This window comes from Chaetodon trifascialis, chromosome 14 (genome assembly GCF_039877785.1).
Source record: "Chaetodon trifascialis isolate fChaTrf1 chromosome 14, fChaTrf1.hap1, whole genome shotgun sequence".
Classification (NCBI taxonomy): domain Eukaryota; kingdom Metazoa; phylum Chordata; class Actinopteri; order Chaetodontiformes; family Chaetodontidae; genus Chaetodon; species Chaetodon trifascialis.
The window spans coordinates 10,136,999-10,162,321 of record NC_092069.1 but is presented as its reverse complement, the minus strand read 5'-3'; the positions used below and the strand labels follow the sequence as shown (position 1 = coordinate 10,162,321).

At 41.4% G+C, this 25,323-nt stretch overlaps 1 protein-coding gene across 3 annotated transcripts in view; it reads left to right on the top strand.

Moving 5' to 3' along the window:
• The window catches only part of dlgap2a (discs, large (Drosophila) homolog-associated protein 2a), a 107,803-nt gene extending 87,195 nt beyond the window's left edge, over positions 1 to 20,608 (top strand). For all 3 annotated transcript variants that reach the window (XM_070979352.1, XM_070979353.1, XM_070979351.1), the window contains 6 exons: positions 3,394 to 3,779; positions 13,449 to 13,537; positions 13,700 to 14,139; positions 14,329 to 14,420; positions 18,372 to 18,524; positions 18,654 to 20,608. In XM_070979352.1, the coding sequence (XP_070835453.1) occupies positions 3,394 to 3,779; positions 13,449 to 13,537; positions 13,700 to 14,139; positions 14,329 to 14,420; positions 18,372 to 18,524; positions 18,654 to 18,860 (1,367 nt within the window). In that variant the 3' untranslated portion in view covers positions 18,861 to 20,608. The remainder of the gene's footprint in view (positions 1 to 3,393; positions 3,780 to 13,448; positions 13,538 to 13,699; positions 14,140 to 14,328; positions 14,421 to 18,371; positions 18,525 to 18,653) is intronic.
• The last annotated feature ends 4,715 nt before the right edge of the window (positions 20,609 to 25,323 follow it).

Sequence of the window (25,323 nt, the reverse complement as noted above, 5' to 3'; positions counted from 1 at the left end):
AATGATGTGATAATACAGGACGTTCCTTGCCAGATTTGCAGTTCATTAAATTTCTGTGGGCTGCACGGTGGCGCAGCAGGTAGTGCGCGTGCCTCACAGCAAGAAGGTTGCAGATTAGATTCCCGGGTCGGGCCTTTCTGTGTGAAGTTTGCATGTTCTTCCCGTGCATGCGTGGGTTCTCTCCGGGCACTCTGGCTTCCTCCCACAGACCAAAAACATGCTCATTAGGTTGATTGGTGACTCTAAATTGCCCCTAGGTGTGAGTGTGAGTGTGAATGGTGTGTGTATGTGCCCTGTGTTCGGCCGGTGACCGGTCCAGGGTGTACCCCGCCTCTCGCCTGTTGACAGCCGAGATAGGCTCCGGCCCCCCGCGACCCCGAAAGGGATAAGCGGCATAGAAAATGGATGGATGGATTAAATTTCTGTACATACTACGACAATGAACACACAGCTCCTGGTTGTGGTGGACCATTTCTTTTCCGTGCTAACAGTCTGGCATGGTGCAAGCCTCAGGTCATGACATGACAGCATTACATTTGATTAGCATCATCTGTCGCTGACACACCATTCAAGGTTGTGCTTTCAGTCTGAGTCTTGCAAGTCCTTCTTTATTTTTGTATTTCTATACTATCACGGTGAATCGTGTTGTTGATGTGACAGTGGTGTACATAGCAAAGAACATTGTTCAACGCTTTGCTGCAACCAGGTCAGTGAGTGAGTGACTACTGGCTGTGCTCACTTCAGATGAAATCTAAATGCTGAGTAATACTGCAACTGCCAAGATGGGACCAAGAATTATGATTCTCCTTTGCACGACTGGCTGGCTAATAATGGCTCTATTTTGGTCCTCCTGCTGAATCATGCCCCCTGAATGGGTCATCTCTTTCCTCCCTTGATCTCTCCTCACTCCCTGATTTATCCTTGCTCTCTATCTCACACACACACACACACACACACACACACACACACACACACACCCTCTCTTCCTGTCTGCACCGCCCCACTCTCCTCTGGTTCCCTCTTTTACCTCTTTCTCGCTCCCCGTCTTCCTCGTTCCTCACTAATGCATCTCTTCATCCATGAGAAGTTAATTTTGTGAATGGACAGCAGCATGAGTCATTAAGCCCCCGGAGCAGAACGCTCTTCATAGACCAGACGTCTCAAGCTATTTATAAACACAGCCAAAATATGGGTGAGAAAGAGGCCAAATCTGTTTGAGCAGGTTTGAGGTGAAGCCCTTGGTTTTATTGTTACCATAAATGTGTTGGAAACAGTTAGAAAATCTTACCCCTGCTGCAGACAATGGGTTTGTTCTGTAGTTTTGTTGCTCGGGCTACAATGTAATTCGGGTGAAATGCCAGTAATTCTACGCCACAACTTTTGGGGGCCCATGTAGGGGGTGCAGCTCATTAGAACTCAAAATAGATCAGATTTTGGTCTCATAAGGACTTCTTTAATTGCTTTGTGTGATGTAAGCATTTGTAAGACCAAAACAGAAACACAGAGTTCAACACGGTTTGCCTCTTTGTCAAGGAAAACGATAACCCAAAACTTAACCTGCAGCGTAACTCGGTGTTCTTCCCCTTCGCCTTCTTTCTTTCTTTTGCTCTTGGCTCCGAGGTATGTGACACATTCTCAGCTTTGATCAAAACACACTAAACACAGCTTGTGCTTCAGATGTTTCAGCCTGTAACTACACTGAGTGAGCTTTTCTCTCAAAGCCCTGCTCGAAAATAAAGACACGTCAAAGCCTAGAAGGCGTTCATGACCCAATCCCCAGTCCATCTCTCTGTGGATGAAGTCCATATTCTCATTTGCACTTGAAAGAAAGTAATCCCCCCTCTTTCTGTCATGAAATGGACAGAATAAGAAGATGAGAGTTGTCAGGCTTCCTTGAGCTTCACCTCCTCGCCAGGATCCTCCACACATGACTACTGTTGATTACCTCTTTGGTTTTTCGCTGTCATCCATGCCTGATAAGTTTCTCATGTCATAGAGGCTCTGTTACTCTACTGACTTATTCATTATTTTAAAATATCTATTCATAACCTTAAGATTTTTGGCTGCACTTGTAAGCACTCCTGTCCCTTTTCTGAGTGCTGACAGTGAACAAAAGAGGAGAAAGGCTTCTGCTCTGGTAAAGAGGCAAACACACCTCTTGAACAGAAAGTAATTGAGATCAATTAGATGATCAGCAACATCAGAAAAGTACAAACCTGAAGACCACATCACACAGTTTGCCATAATTTATACAAGTTTCACAGCCAGCTACATTTTATCAAGCTGTGAAACAAATAGCATTGCTGCCAAATGTCCCATCCTGTTCCCCACGATACATAAGATCACCAGTTCTGCTAATGAGGTCATTAAGTAATAGAAGTCAGTTAATTACATGATAATATTAATTGCTAATATGTCATCACAATAATGATGATGATGTTGCTGCCGTATTATGATCTTGAGATGTTGTGTTGGGAGGAATGTCTACATCCATGCACATATAATGTACTGAGTTGCAGTGAAATATATTTCTGACACTTAGAACTGAGTGATAAGACCAAGTAGTTTTATCATCTGATTGACAGTCAAGAGACAAGATTTTGATATTGGATCCATTCTGGTTTCCATTTGTAGTCTGTTTATTGTCCCAGTGTTACTGACCAATCACTATGGGGGAGCTTTGGCTACATGCAGGTAAACAGTCCATGTGGAGAGCAAAACAGGCGAATCACACCAGTTGAAGTGCAATCTTGGAACCCATCGGCTATTTTTAGCTTTTATTATTATTATTATTAGCTTGTTTTAATTCTGCTGGCAATTATAAGCAGATATTTGTGAATAGAGATCAGTCAAAATGTCATCTTCACATCTGAAGTTGTTAATCAGACTGTAAACAACGAATGCCGCATGGAAGAAATGCTAAATTGTTGCCAGATAATGGCCGATGGGTTCTGAGATTGATCTGTGGCTGGAAGAAGTCCCTCACAAATTCACAATTTACTCCTGTTTGAGTAAAGAGTACTAAAAACTAAAGAGCCCCCCATTTCTGTAGTCTTTTATACAATTTAAATAGGAAACAATGGACTAACACGTTATTGGTTTTGACTTTAATTGACCTTAAATCTTTGTTGGCAGTAATAAAAAATATCACCAGCCTCGTCCTTTCAGGCATGTGTCTGTTGGGATGAGGTTGAGATGGGGTATGCTGTAAATGTTATTTTAACCCTTGCAACACCTTTCACACCTTTATGACTTTCAATATTCCTTTGGATTGACCTTTCTTCTTTTACAGGATGTACTCTGGTTTTCAGATGAATAGGTCTTCAATTACAATTAATTTAACTACATGCAATCACACGTATGTAAAAAACAATGTCCTTCCACCTTTTCCAGCCATCACCTACACACCCAACTACAAGAAGACCCCTCCTCCGGTCCCACCCCGCACCACCTCCAAACCCCTCATCTCCATCACGGCCCAGAGCAGCACTGAGTCCACCCAGGATGCGTACCATGAGGGGAGGCACCCTCATGGTGGGATGTGGGCCCATGATGGCCTCAGCCTGGGGCTTAGCCCAGGCAACGCCCTCTATAACTCCACTGACAGCCTGGACAGCACCAAGGCTGTGACCATAGCCATGGAGGCAGCTGCCGTCATGGCTGGAAAAAGACACCCATCCACAGACAGCCACAGTTCTGTGCTCACCTGCGACAAGGCCATCCTGGTGTCCAAGGCTGAGGAGTACTTGAAGACACCTCGATCCTCTATAGGAATACAGGTTAGTCTTGTCTCACAGTGAATCACACGAGTATTAGAATTTTTACAACTCGCACACACATGCATTCAAATTAGAAACTGTGCTCTCTTTAAAGCACCTAAAAATAGCAAGAGTGAGTCATCTTACTGCAATCCATCAATTAAGATTCAACTCATGCTGGAGCAGGTTTTAGTGAATGGTGGTTCACTCCATGGTTCATTCACTCCCTCTCCACTTACTCTACCCATCTTTTTCTTTCCAATCTCGTAGTCTTCATGCTTGTTCTCTCCTTTTCCCTCTTTCTCTCCCTTTCTGTTTCTTTTTCTCTTTGTCTCTCTCCACCTCAGACTTTGTGTGATTGTATCTTGGGTTTGTCTTCCTCCTTCTCTGACACTAGCTGACGTTCTGGTGTTGTTGATCTCCAGTTGCAGTCTAAAGGTTGCAGGTCTGCTGAGTGAGGACTGTGTGGCACCTCACACCATCACCGCAGAGCCTTTTACAGTGTTTTATCAAAGCAGAATATCAAAGTCTCTGTGTGAATTTGAGAAGTCATTGTCAATATTTTCTCCTGCTCTGTGCATATAGAGAAGTAATTTTGCTTTGCTGTATTTTTCTTGGTTCATATAATTCAGACCCCCTCTTTATCATCACATTGTTCACATTTACTTTCTTCGAGAGATCTTTTCTCTGTATGCTTAGTGTTTCATGCCATTTTCTCAGCTCTCAAAAGACGGAAATGGGGAAAATAATATTTAAAATAAGGTAAATTATCTGCTGTAAGAACAGGAAAATTTCACTTGTTGTACAGGTAGAAATATCTATTCTCAAAGAAGCCACAGTTATCTTAAAAGTTGCGCATCCAGACTGCAAACAAACATATTTTCCTGGATACAAAGAAATTCTGACTCTGGCAAAGCAGTTTTGTCTTTGTCAGTCAGAGTTAGATCAAACAGCTTTAAATTCTGGAATTTCTAGTTTCAAGTATTAAGTTACCTAGAACCAGTAATTAAATCTCACTTAGATGTTATCTTATAAAGGTAATTAAAGGTAAAAAAAAAAAAAAAAAGTTTGAAACAAGTGAAATACTCAAACATAAAAACTGCCTGCTAAGAAGATACATCAACAAAAAATAAGCATGTTTTGCAGTGAGTTCTCTTTCCCAAACATAAATCTATAAATTCACATATTCATTCCAGTGGTCCAATTTGTTTAGTCCGTGGCACAGTTGAACTCAAAAGCCTTTCAAATAATTGAAGAATTTAAAACAGACTACTTCATTAATCTATTCTGGAGGTGGTTGAATGTTGTTGGGTGCTGTTCAAGTTCCTTGCAAAAATCAGTCAAGCACACCTCAAAGGGTAATTGCTGTGTTTTTTTCAGGTGATATTAAGAAAGTCCTTTGGCTGGAGATTGGCCTAACACCTAAATTACACTAAAGCTATTGACTGTCAGATGTTGCCATCGGGGAGTCACTCAGCAAATAAATGATCCTTTCAAAGTCAATTGATCCTGCTACACTTGCTGCATTGTATCACATCCAAACTTAGAGAATATCCAGCAGCAAGTTTTGCCCAGACATCACATTTCACTATAACGTGTAAATGGGAGCAGTTAAAAATAGCCTCCACACACTAGTTCTAGCACCCCATTAAAATGACGTGCTCTTATTTAGCCTGCATTCGGTGTGTTAAAGTAACCTGGTTACTGTCGGCTGTTAGCAGGAACGTGACTCATGAAGTTCCATGTAAACAAGGAATGTGAATTCTTTAATTAAGGTGAGGAATTAGGAGAAACCTGGTCAACACAGCTTCAACACAGGATTTTACATGTGTTGCAGGATTGTAAGGAAAATATCATATCACTTCAACTTGCTTTGTGAAGTCAAACACTACATGAAGCATTACTGGGCCTGAAAATATATTCACACCTTAGTTATCTGCATTTTATGTCTTATAACTAAGACTGTTGGTCAGTTAGATTCACACTTTGCCCTATGGCCTTCCACCCCAAGCTGTAAAAAGTAGGTTTGCTTGGCCATTCCCTAAATATTTAAAATAATCAATACTGACTGCTCAAACACTGAGGTGCCTTGGTGTTGAGCACACCAGGCTAGCATTAACTCTGAAGGCCAGCTAACTGTGCACGTTTGCTTGTGATGAGTTGACGCCTTTGTGGCGCTCCAGATGGAGGAGATGGAAGCTGGAAGCTGGAAGCTGGGAGCCAAAGGACCTTTACAAAACTGGCCAGGCATTATCAGAAAGGCGACAGACCTGAGGGGCATCACGATGCCAACAGAACATCCTGCACCTACTTATGCCACATAGGAGGGGACGTGTGGCCAACGTCCCCTGCTGTGGCCTTGCTTCACATAGCTCCAGTCCTTCAGGGAAGCAGAGTTTTCTGAGCCCAAAAAAAACTGAAAGTGCTGGTTTCCAGGTATGAGCCTTTCATCACAGACCACAAAGACACAGAAAAAGGTTTTCCCTCTGTCCCACCACTAAGCAGAGCTTGGCTTCCATATTTCTTCCCAAGGCAGCCTTCTTCAGCAAGGGCAAGCCATCTCCACTGCATCCTCAGGATCAAGTTTATGCTCACCTCTCTGACTGTTCACACTAGTTTACCACTCGATTGCTGCAGCTCAGAACTACATAGTGCTGCTGTCCTCAGCTGTCTCAGCTATGGCCACAAAGCCCAGAGGTAGCAAATGACATCAGGAAGGCTATGAAGGCTGTCCTGACTCTCGTTATGGTGGTGGCTCCATCCAGGATTATGGCATGGCAGACTATGATGCAGGGAAATATCTGGCTGCACATGTCTCAACTTCTCCCTCTCATCAGGCAGGAACTGCTGGATGGTCCCATATTCTCCAATGGGCTGTATGGACTGCCCCAGAGCACCACAGCTCATCTGCATGAACCAGACGAGGAAGCAGAGAGCTTGAGGAGGCAGACCTCCTGTGAAACAGCCACTCCTCAACCTGTGTGTTCTCCTCTGGCGGCTGTGACTCAGCAGGCTGTGCACCCCGGCAAGAAGCAGCAGCCAGTGTGCACCTGGTCCAACTGCCCACCAAGCCACCTCACAACAAAGCTGGTGTCAGTGGCAAAGAAAATTATGGGTGTGTCTCAATTCGGCTGAGCAAAGGAAACATGACAGTCCTTTTTAAGGACCAATCACTTTTCCTTAAAGCGCAGTTTCCTTTAGCCAGTCTGTTTATGCTCCCACTGAACATCTTGCAGCTTCTGTCATGCAGACACATGCTTCCCAAACAAACAAACAAAAGAAGGCTCAGTGCTGCAGCCCAGTCACTTCCTCACATTTTCATGAATAAAAAAATCATCACTTAAAATGTACATTACTGATCATAACAAATTATCACCAGCCTACCACTCTTCAGGATGCGTTAGTGGTGACATCTCAGCACGAGGAGAACGAAGGGTATCACTCCCATTATTTTCTCACACCAAAGAAAACAGGCAGGATGATGCTGATTTTCGATCTGTCTCTGTGCAACAGGTGCATCATGAAGTGGCCTTTTCACATCCTGACAATCAGACGTGTGCTGGAATGCATGTGTCCGAGGGACCTTTACACTTCTATTGATCTGAGAAATGTATATTTACAAATCTGTGTCATCCCCAGTCACAGAAAATTCCTTTGCTTCTCCTTCCAAGGAGTGCAGCACCAATACAACTGGCTATCATTTAGCTATTCTCTGGCTCCACGGATTTCTCCAAGTGAATGGAAACAGCGTTGAAGCCATTATACAGGAAAGGGATCAGGGTTTGTTCTATTTAGATGGCCTAATCCTTATGGCCCTTCCCAGGAGGAAGCTGCTCTGCACACACTGGAAGTCATATAGCATCTGAAAACACTCACAACAGAGCTCTCCACTCCCCACCCAATCGTTAATCTACCTGAGTGTGGAATTGAACTCTGCCACCATGAGAGCAAAGTTGTCCCCAGCCAGTTTGAATACGCTAAACTCTGCTGTCACACATCGCGCCCCACGGTGTGGTGACGGTGCTGTCAGTGAACCATCTGCTGGTTAAGATGTTCAAAGGCCATGTGGTTGTCCCCTTATGGCTCCTACACATGAAGAAAATCCAGAGGTGGCCCATATCCCTCTCAAGTTATTTTCTATCCATTCGGCACTCTCCCTGGCTCTGACATCACCTAAGGGTTTGAGTTATCAATGCACACTGTCGGTCTCACCAACCTGCCTCTCTATTAAAGAGGATGGGAGCACAGTAACTTCCCTCATCAAATCTTCTCCCTGCCTCACTCACATATCTCACCGACTCTGCCCATTGCACACATTGTCTCAGCATGTTTTGTGCTCAAACATCAGGTAGGCAGAGCAAGGTGTGGCTCTGTCAAAATGTTTGTCTCACTGCCCTACAGTGCAGCGGGAATGGAGCCTCTGCAGAACATCTGGGCACACTCCACGAGGTCCTTATCCTCATCCACAGCCCTCCTTAGAGGGATGTCAGACATCTGTGCCCTGGGCTTCTCATTGCTCTTTTATCTGTTTCTATCTTCACTATGTGTTTGAGTCCTCGCTGACTCATTCAGTTTTAAACATGTTAGATGGCAAATTATACGTTGTCAGATCTGGGCTTTTACGCACATGCCAAACAGTGCCCCTCTAATCCCATCATCTCGGATTAGTGGGTTGCATGGGGGACCATTACAGTACGTAATCAACTTCCCACCCTTCCGCAGCGACAGTACTTTGTAGAGGGAGTGGAATAACGCTTTTTTCACACAGGGCTGACATGGTGTTATTCATAGCACAGTTCATTCCTCCCTGTCTTTTTATTCTTCACATTTATGGGGGTGTGAACTGCTCTGTGTTATCTGGAGGTGGAACTTGGTGTCACAGCGGGCTTTGACTACATCAGCTTCGCTGTTAACCAAACAGTGACAGCTCTTGGAGGGTGAAGCACCTATACAAAATAGAATGGTAGTTACATATATAACTCCAGATTCTCCGAGGATGGACACAGCCTCTAAGATCTAGACCCCCTGCTCCACAGGCATTAGCTGAAGAAAATAATGGCTTTTGGGAGCAAAGCTCAGGTCCTGGTGGTGTTAAATTGTATACTGTACATGAGGACCTGAGAGAGACCACTGTACAGTCTACAGTAAATGCAAACTGCAAATGCCCAGGGATAAAGCCAATAACAACAGCTCTTTGAGGGCTACGCCTGTACTCATAGAATCTGGAGTTACAATATATAATGGTTCACTCTCTCATATAAAAAACACAGGAAACTGATGCAACCAACCAGCATTTATATTCAACTGATTGAATTAATCCTACATTCATTCATTTGCCCATGCTGTCCCCAAGTAGTGTGTGTGTGTCTTGTTGTCTGCAAGTTGTCTGCACACGCTTGTTGTCTGCAAGCCAAATTGTTCATTGGAGACAGAACTGCAATATGAAAATCTCATTATCATGCTTCACCAAACTTTGTGGTGGGTGACACTCAGTTTGGGGCAACATCTTTTCAAATCAACATGTGTGCAGCTCAGATTTAGCTCACTCATCACCAACAAAGTAGGGGAGTACAGATCAAACTTGAGTGTGGATGAGAAGAGCAGAATGCCAAGAGCAGGACACTGTTAGTCCTGACTGCTGAGAGGAAGTGACGGTGAATTTGAGAAAGACGTCGCCAGGGAGCAAGTGAATGTATTCACGTGTGTGCGTTAATGCCTATTTGAGTGAGAGTGACAGAGACTTATTTTGGCTTTCAAATTGGCGGCAGCGATGTGCATAAAGTCCATAAGCACTTTTGATTATTAGTGCAGGTGCAGTAAAGCTCTACATTTAGAGAAACATTGAAGAGGGACAAAAATGTTGGGAAAGCTTTGCCTGCCAACGTTTGGTTAAAAACTGTCTGAGGGACTTCATTTAGATGCAATCCAACCCCTCAACATCAACCCACCACCACTTTGAATGACTCTTTGATTGTCAGAACATCATATTATTGGGAGATGGCAGATCACATGTTCACACTGAGGGCACTGATGTCATGACGTTTTATCCAACTGGTGGAGGAAGATAGTGTTATGATGGATTTTTTTGGTTGGTAGAATCATGAAATTTAGACTCTAATATTCTTCACCAGAATTGGCTTTAAAAGAGCATTTTGACCTTTATGCTGGGAAATAAAACAATAATGCTTTAATTAACTGGGCCAAATCTCTTAAAATAGCTATTTATTCTGATATGAATTCAGTTTGTAAATAATTAATTAGGTAGTTAGTTTGTTAGTAATTATTATTGAGGTTGTAAGATCTCACTGATTTCCAGATAAATTTCCTTGAAAGAACTGCTGAGTTTAATACAATAATCTAATTAAATTTATCAGTCAATAAATGCAGAACAAATCCAAATAAACATTTTTGAGACTTTCCTCACAGCGCGTGTGTGTGTGTGTGTGTGTGTGTGTGTGTGTGTGTGTGTGTGTGTGTGTGTGTGTGTGTGTGGATGTGAAATCCTGGCTCCTACAGCACTCTTTCAGTATACAGACAACTCACCTGGTGCATTTATAGGCTTAAATAACTACACAGCTGCATCATTGCCTGCCAGTTTTTTAATAGCTACCATTTCAGTTGAGTGCCTGCTGCAACACATTACTGTCATGACATGCTGACAATAATGTCTCAGGGCTTTGCAAATATTGATTTTTCAGTATTGCAAACAGCTTTGGGTGCATGGGCATCATATCATACGGCCAATCAGTCTGTTTCATCTACAACTGGAGGTGTAATTAACCTGAATTAGCCTGCCTCTTTATGGATTGGCCTTTTCCTTTTCGACACCCCTGTCTCAGAGGAGGTCAAGTTTTTTTAATCTTTGATCTCTGACCTTGTGGACTAGATGTTGTCTTGACTTCCTGTAGTCCTTAAGGATCAATCTATTGCCACCTTAAACAACCTTTTGCTACTCTAAAGTTGTACTGATTGATTTATTTACAAAAATAGTTTTAATTGGAGCCTTAATGAGGTTGCGTGAAGAGGCAGTCAAAGCTTTTAACCTTAAACACAGTCAGAGGCTGGGAAAAGTTAACTGGTGGTGCTTGCATGTTCTGGATGAGAGGTGAATACACAGTTGTTCAACTTTTTGCTGATCTTCAGTTTCCACACCTGTGCTGACGTTGTGACTGTGATTACTGATGCAGTGTGTGTGTGTGTGTGTGTTTGTATTTGTGTGTGCGCACCGGTGTATCATGTATGTTTACCAAAACGTCTCAGGAAGGTAAGCCTGTTGGACATAAATCTCAGTGCCTCGTGGATAGTTTGTCCTCCTTCCGTCCTCATCCATCACAGACATGAAGCTCATTCTCTTTTCATGAGGTGGACTTTGCTCTGCTTCTAACACAAAATAATGGAGGTCACCTCGGCAAGCTGCTCCACACTTATTTCCTCCCTGCTAACAGCTTCTCCCAAACGGCCTGACAGAATACAAAATGGCTCTCCAAAAATGTCACTCCCCAGCTTTATACTGACCACTCTGCACCAAAGGTAGGGTTGACATTTCCTTACAACAGAGGCCCACCTTATTTTGAAGCAGTGCCTTTGACTCACTCTCATAGTCATGATACTACTGTAAGCTGAAGGTTTATGAATGTAACATGCTCTGAAGGGCCCATATGGACATTTCTGGTTGATTCTTGCAATCATTTTGGTGGAAAAGGGAGGGATGACATTCCTTATGTTACAGAAATATATGCAGAGGTATCCTTTAGCCGCACTAGCAGCTCTTTGACGCACTTAGGCTCAGCAGTGCTGACATCAGCAGGTTAACAGTCTCACAATGACAATGCTAACATGCTGATGTGGAGCAGGTTCACCGTCTTAGCTTAGAGAGAAAACATTTGCTAATTAGCACCAAACACAAGATGCATCTCAGGCTGATGGGAATTAGTGTTATTTTTGAATGTATTTAGTCATAAGCCAAAGTATTGCACAGTGACCACACGTCTCTCTCTACATCCAGCCACTCTGTACCACCAAACTTTTTATTTGCAGACCATTTCTGGTAGAGCCCCAGTGAAAAAAGCCTCGACAGGCACTAAAGAAGAAATACTGAAATGACAAAATAGACAAAGAGAGGCTTAAGACAGCAAAAGAAAGAAAAAGATTTTGACAGTAAGCCAGCAGGAAATTGTGAACCCTAGACAAAGAGAGAAGTGAAAGCAAAAAAATTAAACAAGAAAGAGATGAGCAATTGGAGAAACAAGCAATAAGTGACAGATAGAAAAGCGTAGCAAAAATGGTGAGCACTGACAGGGTGTCCATAAAGCCAGTAAAACACAGGGGCTCCAGGGAGCGGCGCAGGCAGCGATAAAGAGTCTCTGAGCCTGGGCGGCTGGATCAGGGTCACAGCCGTGCAGGGGCAGGCAGGATCATCATCTGTCATTCTTCCTTCCCATCCCATAATATCCACTAATGTTGCCCTATCCATCACTGTGTTTCTCTGGTCACACAGCTGTAAATACATGATAAAGACCAATCCATTGTACCTAGCATTAAGCGCTGAGTGTTTTTCTTGGGGATTTTGCCAGATATTTGTGTTATTTATGGAAAAGCGAGTAAATAAGAGAACAGAAATTAATTAGATATTTTTGCAGCCATTTGGGGGCAGTGCAACAACCTGCAACATTGATGTATTATCTTCCTAAATTCATATGGCTAATTTGTCAAGTTTCTGGCCACCTGTTGAATGTAAGTCCAATATGCACTGTTGGTTTAGCTTTTGTGTGCTCTAAAACAATTAAGCACCTCTTTAGCTACTGAATGCTCGCACTATGTGCACTAACTAGTTGCTAACTTCATTTGTCTCATGTTGTTGGTAGTCACGTAGCAGAACTGTGGGTATATCGAAGCTTGATCACCAAAAACACAGCCTGTATTCAGAAAGGATGGTGATTAGAGTGCAGTGAGTGCACCAAAACAGTAAAACTGTGGGTGGTTAAACCAAAACAATGGGCTGAAAGACTTCCAAAAGCTCTGTAAAGCTGAGGGCAACTGCAGAGTAAGGTGATAATTCTCTGTGGGTTTGTTCTCACAAACCCCTTCCCATTACACAGTGATTTGACCCATTGTTCATATAAAAGTATTGATCGATGCAGCCTTAACCTAATGGAGTCTTGCCTCCAGGGGCAGAACAGTTTCAAGTAAGTGTTCTAGGATGGCAAAATACTCTATTCCTTCTTTTTTCTCCTTTGTTTACTGTATAATTGAGGTGATAAATCATATGACCTTAATTTGAGAATTCTAACATGTGGTGCACACGTAATACTTTAGTTATTTTCAACACAGCACTGTTGTGTTTAAAATGTGTACAGAACATTAAAAATATTGCAAAAATTTCAGTCAACCATGAACATTTGTAGCTAAAATGAGCTTTTTAAAGACACTGTGTGTTGTGCAATATAACACACTGCACATCTTCCTTCATCTTTTCAAATTAATTTCCACAGAAAGCTAAAATCCTCTGCAGGGAACCTCTTCCATCTTGTTGCCTTTGCCGCTTCCATAAATCATACGATGTTTACTTTTTGACACGCTGTGTACAGTTAAGGTGCTCTGTCCACTCCCAAACCAATAAACCCAGAAGCATGGGGGAAATGGTAGCGCACATAATGAGCACTTTTCGTTTGTATGATTTCTTGGCATTAGGTGGAAGCAGCCACGGACTCCGAATCTGAAAGCAAAGGCTCGCGGGAGTATCACTCTGTTGGGATCCAGGTGGAGGACAACAAGAAAGGGTAAGATAATGGTGCTGGGATTTTAAGGTCATTAGAGAGCCTCAATCTTTGATGTTTGCTCTCACTTTATGAACAATAATCCCATTGTCTCTGCCCTTATTTGCCATTGTGGCTTGTATGTATAAATGTGTGTGTGCTTTCATCTATGTCTTCCTGCCTCAGACAGGGCAGGTTCAAACGCTCAAACAGTGTGACTGCAGCTGTGCAGGCGGACATGGAGTTGGAGGGCTTCCCTATAATGGAGGACAAGGGCCTGCAGTTTGGTGGGGGCTTCCAGCGTCACTCAGAGCCCAGCACGCCCACCCAGTATGGGGCAGTGCGAACAGTACGCACCCAGGGGCTGTTCAGCTACCGTGAGGATTACCGTACCCCCGCTGAACCTCCCAGCCCCAGGGAGACCACCAGTGAGACCACCTGGCAGCTGGAACCCCCCTCCACACGGGAGAACACAGTCTCGTCAGGCGAGTCGGGCAGGGCGTCCCCCTCCCTGAGGAGGGATGGCAGCTGGTTCATGCAACTGCTCCACACGGAGACCAAGAGGATTGAGGGCTGGTGTAAGGAGATGGAGGCCGAGGCTGAAGAGAATGACCTGTCAGAGGAAAGTGAGTGCTGAATGTCTGACCTGAGGTTCCCTTTGTGCACGCAGAAAGGAAGACAGATTTATTATTATTATTATTTTTACTTTACTGAACCATGAGCACTGTATCGTATATGTTGTACTTGATATGCTGTGTGTGTGTGTGTGTGTGTGTGTGTGTGTGTGTGTGTGTGTGTGTGTGTGTGTGTTTCAGTCCTAGGCAAAATCCGAAGTGCAGTGGGAAGCGCTCAGCTGCTCATGTCTCAGAAATTCCAGCAATTCTACTGGCTATGTCAGCAAAACCTGGTAAGACACCTATCAAAGAGTGGGAGTGTGTGTGTGTGTGCGTGCGTGCGTGCGTGCGTGCGTGCGTGCGTGCGTGCGTGCGTGCGTGTGTGTGTGCGCATTCAAAGATTTGTTTTCTGCAATGATTTATCTTCCTTATTACATTTTTCATTGCTAAAACTAGTTCAGCCAAGTTTGTAGTGTGGTGAAAGTTACTGTATGTCAGCTGTCTTATGTGGAAAAACAAGCAATTTACAGTAAATATTACGGTTATGTTTTATCCATGTAAAAAAACCCCATCACATTTACCTAATAACCCACAATCACAGACAGTTAGGGACATTAAGTCTTTTTGCAGCTCTACATAATTTGTGAATGATTACATTTAAGTGGTAGAAGCATACAACAAAATATATAAATAAAGAAGGATTAAAGGTGGGCGAAATGAACCAGCTGCCATTTTCATTATTCAACCAATATATTAACCATTATTTTCCATATTGCAATGTATAAATGATTTCTCAGTCTCAGGAGAAAAGTCAGATTTTGTTATTTTCAAACTCAGATTCTATATGCATATATCAGAAAACACCATATCATATTACTAAAAGAGTATCATGCAGCTGCATCCTGAACAAAGTGTCCAAAAACACAGGTTTTATCATTAGAAACAGTTCCACACTCCTTTATGTGTCCTCACAGCCATTGTTTTCCAACCTTCAATACACATAACAAACTGAATCAAAGCTCCCTGAATTTCATTGATTAAGGAAAGCTACAACACTGAGAATCAATAGCTATATATCACATTTATATGCCACCTGTACATTTAAAAACACACAAGTGTGAATAGGTGTGTTTTCAGCGATGCAGCTTGCTCCTGAGAAGAGCTGACAGAAACAGAAGACTGAGCCAAACCTGGGTTCAAACGGACCTAAACATCCAGACACCAGCCGCTCTATTGCTCATCCAGTGCAGGAACACACCCAGGGTCAGGGATCTGTGCCTCATATTTTTCTTGCACAGTTCACAACTCGTTTTATTGATCTGAGCCAAGTACCCAATATTTCAAATAAAGTTGGTGTGGAGTTATGAGAGATCGTGTTGCTGTTTATGCAATGTGCAGCAGAAACTGCTCATTCAGGGGAAGAGGGAGCTGCATTGGGATTAGATACAGTGAACCAGCCTTTTAGACCAAGTCAAGTATAACTTTGTCCCACTTAAATAGGCTGCATTATGCAAGTTTAATTAACAACTTTTTCATTCCAAAAAGCTGCAGCGTTTTGTCTGCATGAAAAATACATACGCAACAATATTCACTTCATACTTTGTTAAATAAATGTCCACATATTAGAAGCTTAAAGAGATGTCTAATTGTCTAATCAGCCTGCTTCTCTCTACTTCATGGATCAACTTTCATAAAGCTTGACTCAGAAATGTTCTAAAAGAGAGACAAACCGTGTGTGTGGAGTACTTCTCTGGGAGGAGCTCCAGGATTAAAAGCACACACTGACATAGCTAAGGCTTAATGCTCACTGACTCCTTCTAAATCTGCCAGCTCTGGATATTTGAAGCCTTAAGACTTCTGAGACAGTTTGCAGAACATCACAAGTTCAGGGGTCGGAATAAAGCTGATGAAATGCTGAGGCGCACTCCCTTGGTAATTACAGATAACAGAAGAGTGTTGTTCCCAGCTTACCTGACATGATGGATACTGTGATATCATGAGTGTGGAGTAATTTAGATAACTTCTTTGGTTGTACAAAAGAGAATTATACTAATCTCATAATACTATACAAATATCAAAGTAAAACTTAGACCCTGCATTGGAACATTATGCAAATTTAGAGGATTTGAGTCATCCCATATGAGATTTCAAAAAAACGAAAGGTCGTTATGCCTCCGTGCCAGCTGGTGTTGAGCTTCAGGTGATTGTTGTTGCACCGTGTGATGAAACTCTCTATCAGTCCTCTGTAAAAATAATCTCTCGATAAAGACAGCATGTGTTTTACTGGAGATTATTCAGTGGAATCAAACATGACAATATAGAGCATTATAACTTCGATTTCACCCAACAATACACTGAATGCCTTTTATTGAATTCCTTCAAAGTCTTCACTACATACATACATGCATCGTGACTGGTTGGTGGAGGCACGCAACAACAAGGCGATAATTCTAGTTCACATTTCTAGCTTGTTATTTGTGATGCAATAACATTTTGCTTTTATATGATCATAAATGTTTCAAGTCAAATTGAAGCGTGTCTTTGATGTATTCCTTGTTAAAACAGGGTAGTGTGGCAGAATATGATGCCACTCTGTAAAGCAGAAAGAACCACTGGTAACCAAAAAAAACAATGTCATAAATCACCCATGACTTTAGCATGGAGAATACCAGGCACTGCCTTCATAATATATATCTATATCTATCTGGACCATCAGACAGCAGCACCCCTCACAGCCGCCTCATCTAAATGTCACAAGATTTAGAGGTGGAGTGTGGGAATGCGTGTGGGATTAGAGAGTCGACACGTCCCATCACAGATTTGCAGTAGGTCCATGATTTCTGGAATCTGGCATCTGACACAGCTTTGCTGGTTCTGCTGGCCTGAGACACACTGGAAGAAATCTAAAATAATCTGAAATACCACAATGAATATATTGCTGCAACCACTCGCAAACAACCTGAGCAACCATGCTATTTGTAAACAATATGGTCCATGTCTAGATCCATGAACATGATGTCATTACAAATATGATTAGCTGCATTCACACTGAAGGGATCATATGCCAGAACAGCATACAGCCAGTGTATCTAAGAAGAGGTCAGAGTACATTTTACATTCTCGCCCAGCTGAAGCCCACCCAGGAGTGTGAAATATTTTCATAACATTCATCTGGAACACAGACAGCTTTATAATAAACAGTATCCTCAGTTCGCAAAAAAAATGCACTCATTCATTTATTCAATGTTGCCTCTTAAATGTCCATAGTCCACACAGAAAGCATGACCTTGATATTATCAGCACCACGTTGTTTAAAAAGGCCCCAGAATAAATTGTACAGTGCAATGAGCTCCTTGTATGACGAGACCACTGTTGAGACGCACTCTTTGTGTTACACCACAGATCAGTGCTGTAATATCAATGTTGGCTCTGCTCAGAGAACCAATTTCTGATTGAATTTCTGAAAAGATTAATGACATGCACACATTTAATTCAAGATCATTTTCACAAATTAACATTATTTTGTCACATTGCAGCCGCACACAGAATAAACAGCACATAAAGCTACATGGTAGCATAGGTGGGTGGAGTTTTTCTCATAACATTCATGGTCATAGCTCATATATTTACTGACTCATCAGGGGTTCCAGTGTGTTTGCATTATAGTAACCAAACAGCTCATGTGTTTTCTTTTCAACCATTTCTGTTCATGACTCTAAGCAGAAAGGTTTGGGTTCAAAAACAATGAACTGGGACTAAGGGGGACTGACCAAATGGCCCAAACCTAACAGAAAGAGCTGGACATTATCCCATTATTAACATCAAGTATTTGCACAGAGCCTCCTGACTCATTAAAACCTGCAGCAACTGTAAGCCAGTTGCAGAGACAATGAGGCGCTCCTCAGTCTTCTGTTTCTTTCATGTCAGGAATCGAGTGATGAAAAGGGCTGAAGTGACAAAGGGAGTTTATTATTTCTGAGTGTCATTATTTCGGTGTCATCACAAGTTGTTATCCTTCCTTTCAGCCAAAATCCGCAAAACTGGTGTTCATGCCTGTTTTGAGTCTGATAAGGACATCTAGTGGATCTAAACTGAAGTGCAATAAATAGAATGGGCATGAGTCTTTTGTATGCATATGTCTGTTTTATAACGCTGCTTATTATCTGGACTGCAGGAGAACAATCTGTCACCTCAGACATTAATGTTTTCTTTATTTTGACTCCTCTCACCTGTGTCTCCCTTAGGACCCCAGTGCCATGCCGCGGCCCACCTCTCAGGACCTGGCTGGGTTCTGGGACCTACTGCAGCTTTCCATCGACGATGTCACCATGAAGTTTGACCAGCTGCAGCAGATCAAGAACAACAACTGGAGGACCGTAGACAGCCCAGAAAAGAAGGTGAGGGATTGTCTTGGCACTGAGCTCATACAGCCAGTTGCATGTATTTTGTATAATAATTGTGATAAAGCCAAAACCAACTAACTGACCAAATTTGTACCCCTTGATTATTCTCTTTTCTTCCCAAAGCCACCAGCTCCCTTACCAAAGAAGACAATTCGGCAGAAGAGCATGATAACGAGGGAGAAATCCCTGGACCTCCCAGACAGGCATCGACAGGAGGCCCGTCGGCGGCTCATGGCAGCCAAACGGGCCGCCTCCTTTCGGCAGAACTCAGCCTCGGAGCGAGCAGACAGCATCGAGATCTATATTCCCGAGGCTCAGACTAGACTTTGAGAAGATGGGGTCCGGGGGCCGACACGCCTCCCTGCTCCCACATTCAAACAACTTTAAAACTAGCCTTTTTTCTAGACTGCTACTCTCTCTACTCTTCCTTTATCCATCTGTTGTCTGATCTCGATAGCCATCCTCAGTGCCCATCGCCAACACCATTGGTCTGTAGGATGTGCCAAGCCTCTTCTCCCATTGCCAGAATAAGTGTTAGCAGAAATGTATGTCTGACATGGGTTGGTTGGGTTTCTCCTTGGTTTGCTGGTGATCGTTACACACAGCCTACAAGCTTTCTCATCCAATGTCCTGGATGGGTATGTCTGTAGTTTTTCAGCATTTGCAAAGTGCCATTTAAAAAGTGCAGCTTTGAAAACCTACCAGCAACCAGGCCTTTGAGCTAAAAAGAGTAAATGAGAGAAATTATATTTATTTCAAGTTGTTAAAAAACGGTCAAAGTTATTAACCCTTCAGTATTTTTCAATTATTTATGGTTACATTATGATTATACCTTTTGTTTTTTGGGGGGTAAATGTTAATTACAAACTAAATGTCACAAAATTGTTGTGAGTTCAAAACTTTGAAAAGTGCCAATGCTTGAAATACCTCAACTATGTGCATGTGGCACTGATCACCCATTTAAGGTTATTCAGGCAGCCCTCATAAGCTCTGGACTGGTCAGTGTTGAAAAATGCAGTTTCTACCCAATCTGGTTGTAGTCAAACATTTTTCCCGGTCTAGATTGGTGGAAGAATGACATCTGTCAGCTCATTAACATGCACAATTCAAACCACTTTCCTATACATCTCATGTTCCTGTTGCCAACTTTCAAATATTGACATTTACTTGAAGCTGAAAACATGCAAGTCTTGTGCCAACATTTTCATTATGTCAGTGTAGTAGAAAAAACTATGAAGGTTTGTGTAACTCTTTAGATCAAAATGTGTAGACAAATGCACTTATGCACTTATTACAATTCTCTCTATTTCCAAGGGAAATGTACATACCCAAGTTCACAATAGTACTGTTGTATTTTTGAATTGTGAGCGGGAAGAATATTCATTGTGTTTTGTTTTGTTTTGTTTTTTTCCTCATGTCCACTGCTTGCCTGCCCTCTCTATCGCTGTTGGCAAATCTAGATTTGTTGCAAACACACAGTGGCTCGATCATACGTAGAAAAACATACTGCTGTGTTTTCATCTAATATACAGTACTTGTCTCAGGCCCTTTCAAGCAGCGCCCTCGGCTTTAGTTAATGAGGAGTGATAGAAAAACTGCCAAAACAAAAACAAAATATCTGCATACTAGTTTCTTTAATCCAAGAAGAAAAGGTTGCAAACTTCATGTTTCTTGAAGAGTTGTGTTGCAGAAAATTTCCTGAAGCAGTAGCATAACTGCATTCACTCCCTCTAGGAAAGGCTGGGAAATAATGAAACAAAATTGGGGCAAAGGCATTCCAGAGGGATGCAAGCAGCAAACTTTGCAAGTCTCCTGCTGAAAGGAAATACAGGAGGAACAGGGAACAAAAATAACAAAACACACCTCAAATTAACCTACATAACAATATGCTAATGATATGGCGGCTAAGTAACTAAATGTGTATATTAGGTTGGCATAATCAGACATTTTCATCTCTTTAGAAATCACATGAAAGTTCTAACTCTACATGAGGAACAGGGAACTATCTTTCTGTGGCTTTGTGTGCCAGTTTATGATATTTTGTCACAACATCATGTAATTAGCTCGATTTTATCATTTGCTTTCACTCATCACAGTGTAGAGATGTACCAGCTCTTCGTAAATTCAAATGTAGCCTGCTAATAACTGCTAAGTGGAGATTTCCACATCAATAAACTAAAATGGGTTGACCTCACACACAAATTTTATAGATTAGTGGATATAAATATGCATGCATGCTAACTATCAGGTGTAACTGTTACCTAGCTTACTGAACCAAGTGACAAAACTGATGTTAGCTTGCTAATGTTGAACTGTATGTACCCCTTTAAATTTAGGAGTAAAAGTGTTAGTATGAAATGTTGCCAACATATCTTCCCCGACACTTGATCAAAATGATGTTTAATAATGATGTAAACTGTTAAGATTTTGAATTGTTTCATGCAAATCACAAAACACACTTCGAATCAAGCTACATTTGCCAGCTAGATAACTCAACATGTACGTTAGGTTAGCGTATTCAGAGATTTTTAACTCTTTCTAAACCACGTGAAAACTGTTAACTCTCCATAAGGAACAGGGAACTATCTGTAGGTGGCTTTACGTGGCAGTTTGTGTATTTTATCACAACATCAGGTAGTTAGCTCGATATTATCATTTGCAGTTGATTGACAGCACAGTGTTGAGATGTAGCAGAAGTACCAGCTCTTTGTAAATTAAAACTTAGCCTGCTGATAACTTGTTTAGTGCTCAGTGAAGATTTCCACATCAGTGAATTAAAATGGGTTGACCACACAAACAAATTCTATACGTTAGTGGATACAAACGTACGCATGCTAACCACCAGGTGTAACTGTTATCTAGCTAACTGAACCAAGTGACAAAACTAACATTAGCCTGCTAATGTTGAACTGTATGTATCCCGTTAGATTTAGGAGTAAAAGAGTAACTATGAAATGTAGTCAACATATCTCACCTCACACTTTATCAAAATGATTTTTAATAATGACATTGACTGTTACAATTTGAAATTCTATTTCATGAAAATAACAAAACACACCTCAAATTAAGCTACATAACGATATGCTAATGACATGCCAGCTAGATAACTAAATGCATAGGTTAGGTTAGCAGAATCAGATATTTTCAACTCTTTCTAAACCACATGAAAACTGCTAATTCTGAAACACGTGTTTTTAATTTCAATTAGTAAATGCTGACAAGCTAAGACATTATATTCTGCTTTATGGTGCTGCTTGATTTAATAAATCTGTAGTTTTTAGTCAGTAGATACGAACAATTTAGGAAGGATTTCACACACAAACTTGGTTATGGATTTACGAAAAGCTGCTGCAGCCCAATCATTGTACAGTATGTGATGTGAAAGTGGAACACCTGAAGAGCCTTGGATAAGAGTCTCCATTGGTCATAGATTTTACTTCCAGGTGGATTTAAGTAAATTGCTCATAACTCATATTCAGCAAAAGCTAAAATTCTGCTGCTGGTTATAATCACGCTTTGGTCCAAGCAACTTGAAAAGTCTTCACTGTATTACCAATGTTATATTCAAATCACTGACCTAAAGACTGAAGTTTATTGGTAAAAACTTTGGATAATTAACAAGTAAATGGTGCTGTTGTTTCTTTAGTAATTACAGTACTACACAAACAATCAATGTAACATAATGTGCTGTCAGCCAATCAATACATCACTTAAAAATCTATTTTTATGACGTAGAAATTTCTGGTTGAATGATTGTGCCGGTGTCCGTTATGAGTAGGACCAGGGAGATTTATTATATAGCAGTAACAGGGTTAGGGTCTAGGGTTTGTACTTTGTGCGTATGTTTTATTGATGAGTGTGTGTGCGTGTGTGTGTGTGTGTGTGTGTGTGTGTGTGTGTGTGTGTGTGTGTGTGTGTGTGTGTGTCTTGTTTTTTTTTTATGGAGTGCTGACTTACTCAGAAAATAGAAGATGAATCTGGGGTCAGTTTGGCTTGATTTCCTCCAAGTATCCAACATGTCAAGTCACAGTGTGTGTGAGTCTGTCTTTCTCACTCACATAAACAGACAGAGATACACATTGTCCCTATGTCATCAGCACTCTATTGAAACATATTTTAGACAGCATTGCATATAATTTTCTGTTTTGTGCAACAGATTGTATTTTTGATAAGTGCAATCAAAATTGTTAAACCATATGCATCTTTGGTACAGCGCTTACGACATCATGACTCCGGGCATATAGCCGGTAAATATAGTGTTGATTTGTTTCCAGCATTCAAACAAACTTTTCACTGTATCAAAATACATGAGACATTGTTTGGTTGTCATACATTCTTGTAGCAGAGCTTAGACAATAAATTGCTGAGAGCTGAGAAGTATATTCAGTGCAACAAATCACCAAGTAACCAAAGTCAGGATTTCAAACATGCAGTGCCATACTTCAATTACAGATTGGGCTTTCAGTTGCCCTCGGCTGAGTGTTAGATTACATTTTTTTTCTTTAACACATCCATCAATAATTCTGCAGTTTTTTCATTGCAGAGGCAGGGGCCTTTAAAAGTATGACAGTGGGTTTCTGGAAAGCATTTGGGTGTGTGATGCCAGGCAGTTGGCAGAGCAGAGACATTCCCCTGCTGTTGCCACAGTGGCAGGCAGACGGGAGAGAGACAGACTTGGCCTGACATATGCTGGCTTAGAGGAGACGAGAGCTCTGCACTGAGCCCCAAACTGCTGGTGTTGTATGCTGTTGTGTAGCTGGAAGGCTGTTCTGTGAGGATCGCTAGGCGCTGTGCTGGGTATTTTTCAGCCTGCCTTTGACTAAGCAAAGCAGCTTATGTAAGATTTCGGGTCCTTGGTGAGATCAGGCAAACAGCCTCCAAGGCCCTTCAAAGCTTGTGTTGATAAATGTATTGCTGAATAGTGGCCTATACTGTAGAACTTAAGCATCAGCACTACACATATTTCTATCAGTCTGTGCTCGGCTAGTTTCACCGAAGGCTCTCATTGAAAACAACAGAGGAGTTTCTCTCTTATGCAAATCGATCTGGGCTGTGAAAAACATGAAGTGTATCCACCTCTTTGGTTCAGTTTAAAGCATATCTCCTGCTCTTCCAAGAGGCATCCACATAATTGCAATGAGACCGTTTTTCAAGTCAAACCGTGAGCAAACCACCTCATATAGTAAAGTGGAATCAGTTTCAGAAGTAATGAGGGAGTGGAAAATGTTGAAAAGGATTTTGTGCAATAGAGACCCAGACTTTAGTGAATTTATAGCTGCAGTTAAAGGTAAGAACTGGGCTTGCAGAAATCACACATTTAGTTTGAGAACCATACCCTTTTGGGGAAAAAATGTCTTGGGGCTCCTAAGACTCTCAGCCATTTTCTAAATTATGAACAAAGTCTCTCTGCTGTAATGGCCGGGTCGGTGAAAATCATTTGCCATCTATGAAAAGTTGCTTTTAACCTTTTTGCTCTTTTTTTTTTTTTTTTTGGTCCAAATAGGTATGAACAGACCCTCAGATGAACAGGCCTCCTTACAGAGAGACCTGGCATGTCCTTGTTGAAACTTATTTCAGTGGGCGTTTTATGTTGGATTGCTTTGGTTGGCGCACACTTGTGTGCTGTGCATGTCATGTGTGATTTCAAGATTCCTCACTTGTCAGAAAGCAACTGTGGTGAATATTCTGTTGGAAAATATTGTAATTTAAACAGCTAGTCAGCCACCAAAACCTTGTGCAAACCCCAAGGGCAGAAAATTGCACCAGTATCACATTAAATGTCATGAGGGCAGCAATTAACTTCAAGTGCCATCGTTTTGACCTACTCAGCATACTGTAAAATCATTCCTCTACAGAGCCACGTCCTTCATCAACTCCATGTGAGCAAACCATTCCTGCCATCGCCTACCTTTTCCCATTTCCAGCAACATATTTCTGTCATTTCAGCTCAACATTTGTGGCCTCACTTCTGATACAACTGTCTATCTGCTTTTAACTCTAGAGCCCATGATGTGAAATATTTCAAGGGGACTTTTTCGTAACCATGCCATGGAAAGCGCGTCAGACTCACTGAGATACAACTGATACAACACTTCCTTGAACTTGGAATGTGAAACCACTCTATAATTACTAGATAAAATGAAAAAGGTAGTTGTTTAGCTAAAACTATTTTCATCTCTTGTATATCATATCTATAGTGAGGATGAATATAATGCCAAATATTCATTATTTGTAAAGAAATATATATAGATATATAAATATATAATATATGCTTCACTGAAACATAACTATTTTCTGCATTTGCTCATGTTTTGTTGTCATTTTTATTTTGTTATGTTTTTTTATAAGCTGATATGATGGCATGCGAAATACTGATTCTGAATGTAGGCTTATTTATTATTCTGTTTTTGTTAGAAAATTATGGCACTGTCCCACTGATATGTATTTATTTAAGTCAATCACATATGCATCTTTAAATGTGTATTATTTCAGTGCAAGTTACCGTATAATTGGGTTATTTTTATATCATTTGACTAGTTTGCAACAACATATGCATTTTCCTCCATTCTTTCCTAGCTGAGCTATTGAAAGATTTTGCCTCTTTGAGTAGTTTGATCATTGCTGAGGTCATCCAGTGTAAATAATTCTGCAATTAAATTTTTGAAGAAAAAGTTTGGAAAATGTTGTCTGTGTGGTGCCTGTTTACTTACTTAAGTCAAACCATAAACTTAGTAACGCAATCTCACCACTGTGCCAATTATAGTAGCATATTAATATTAGTAAAGTGTTAAAA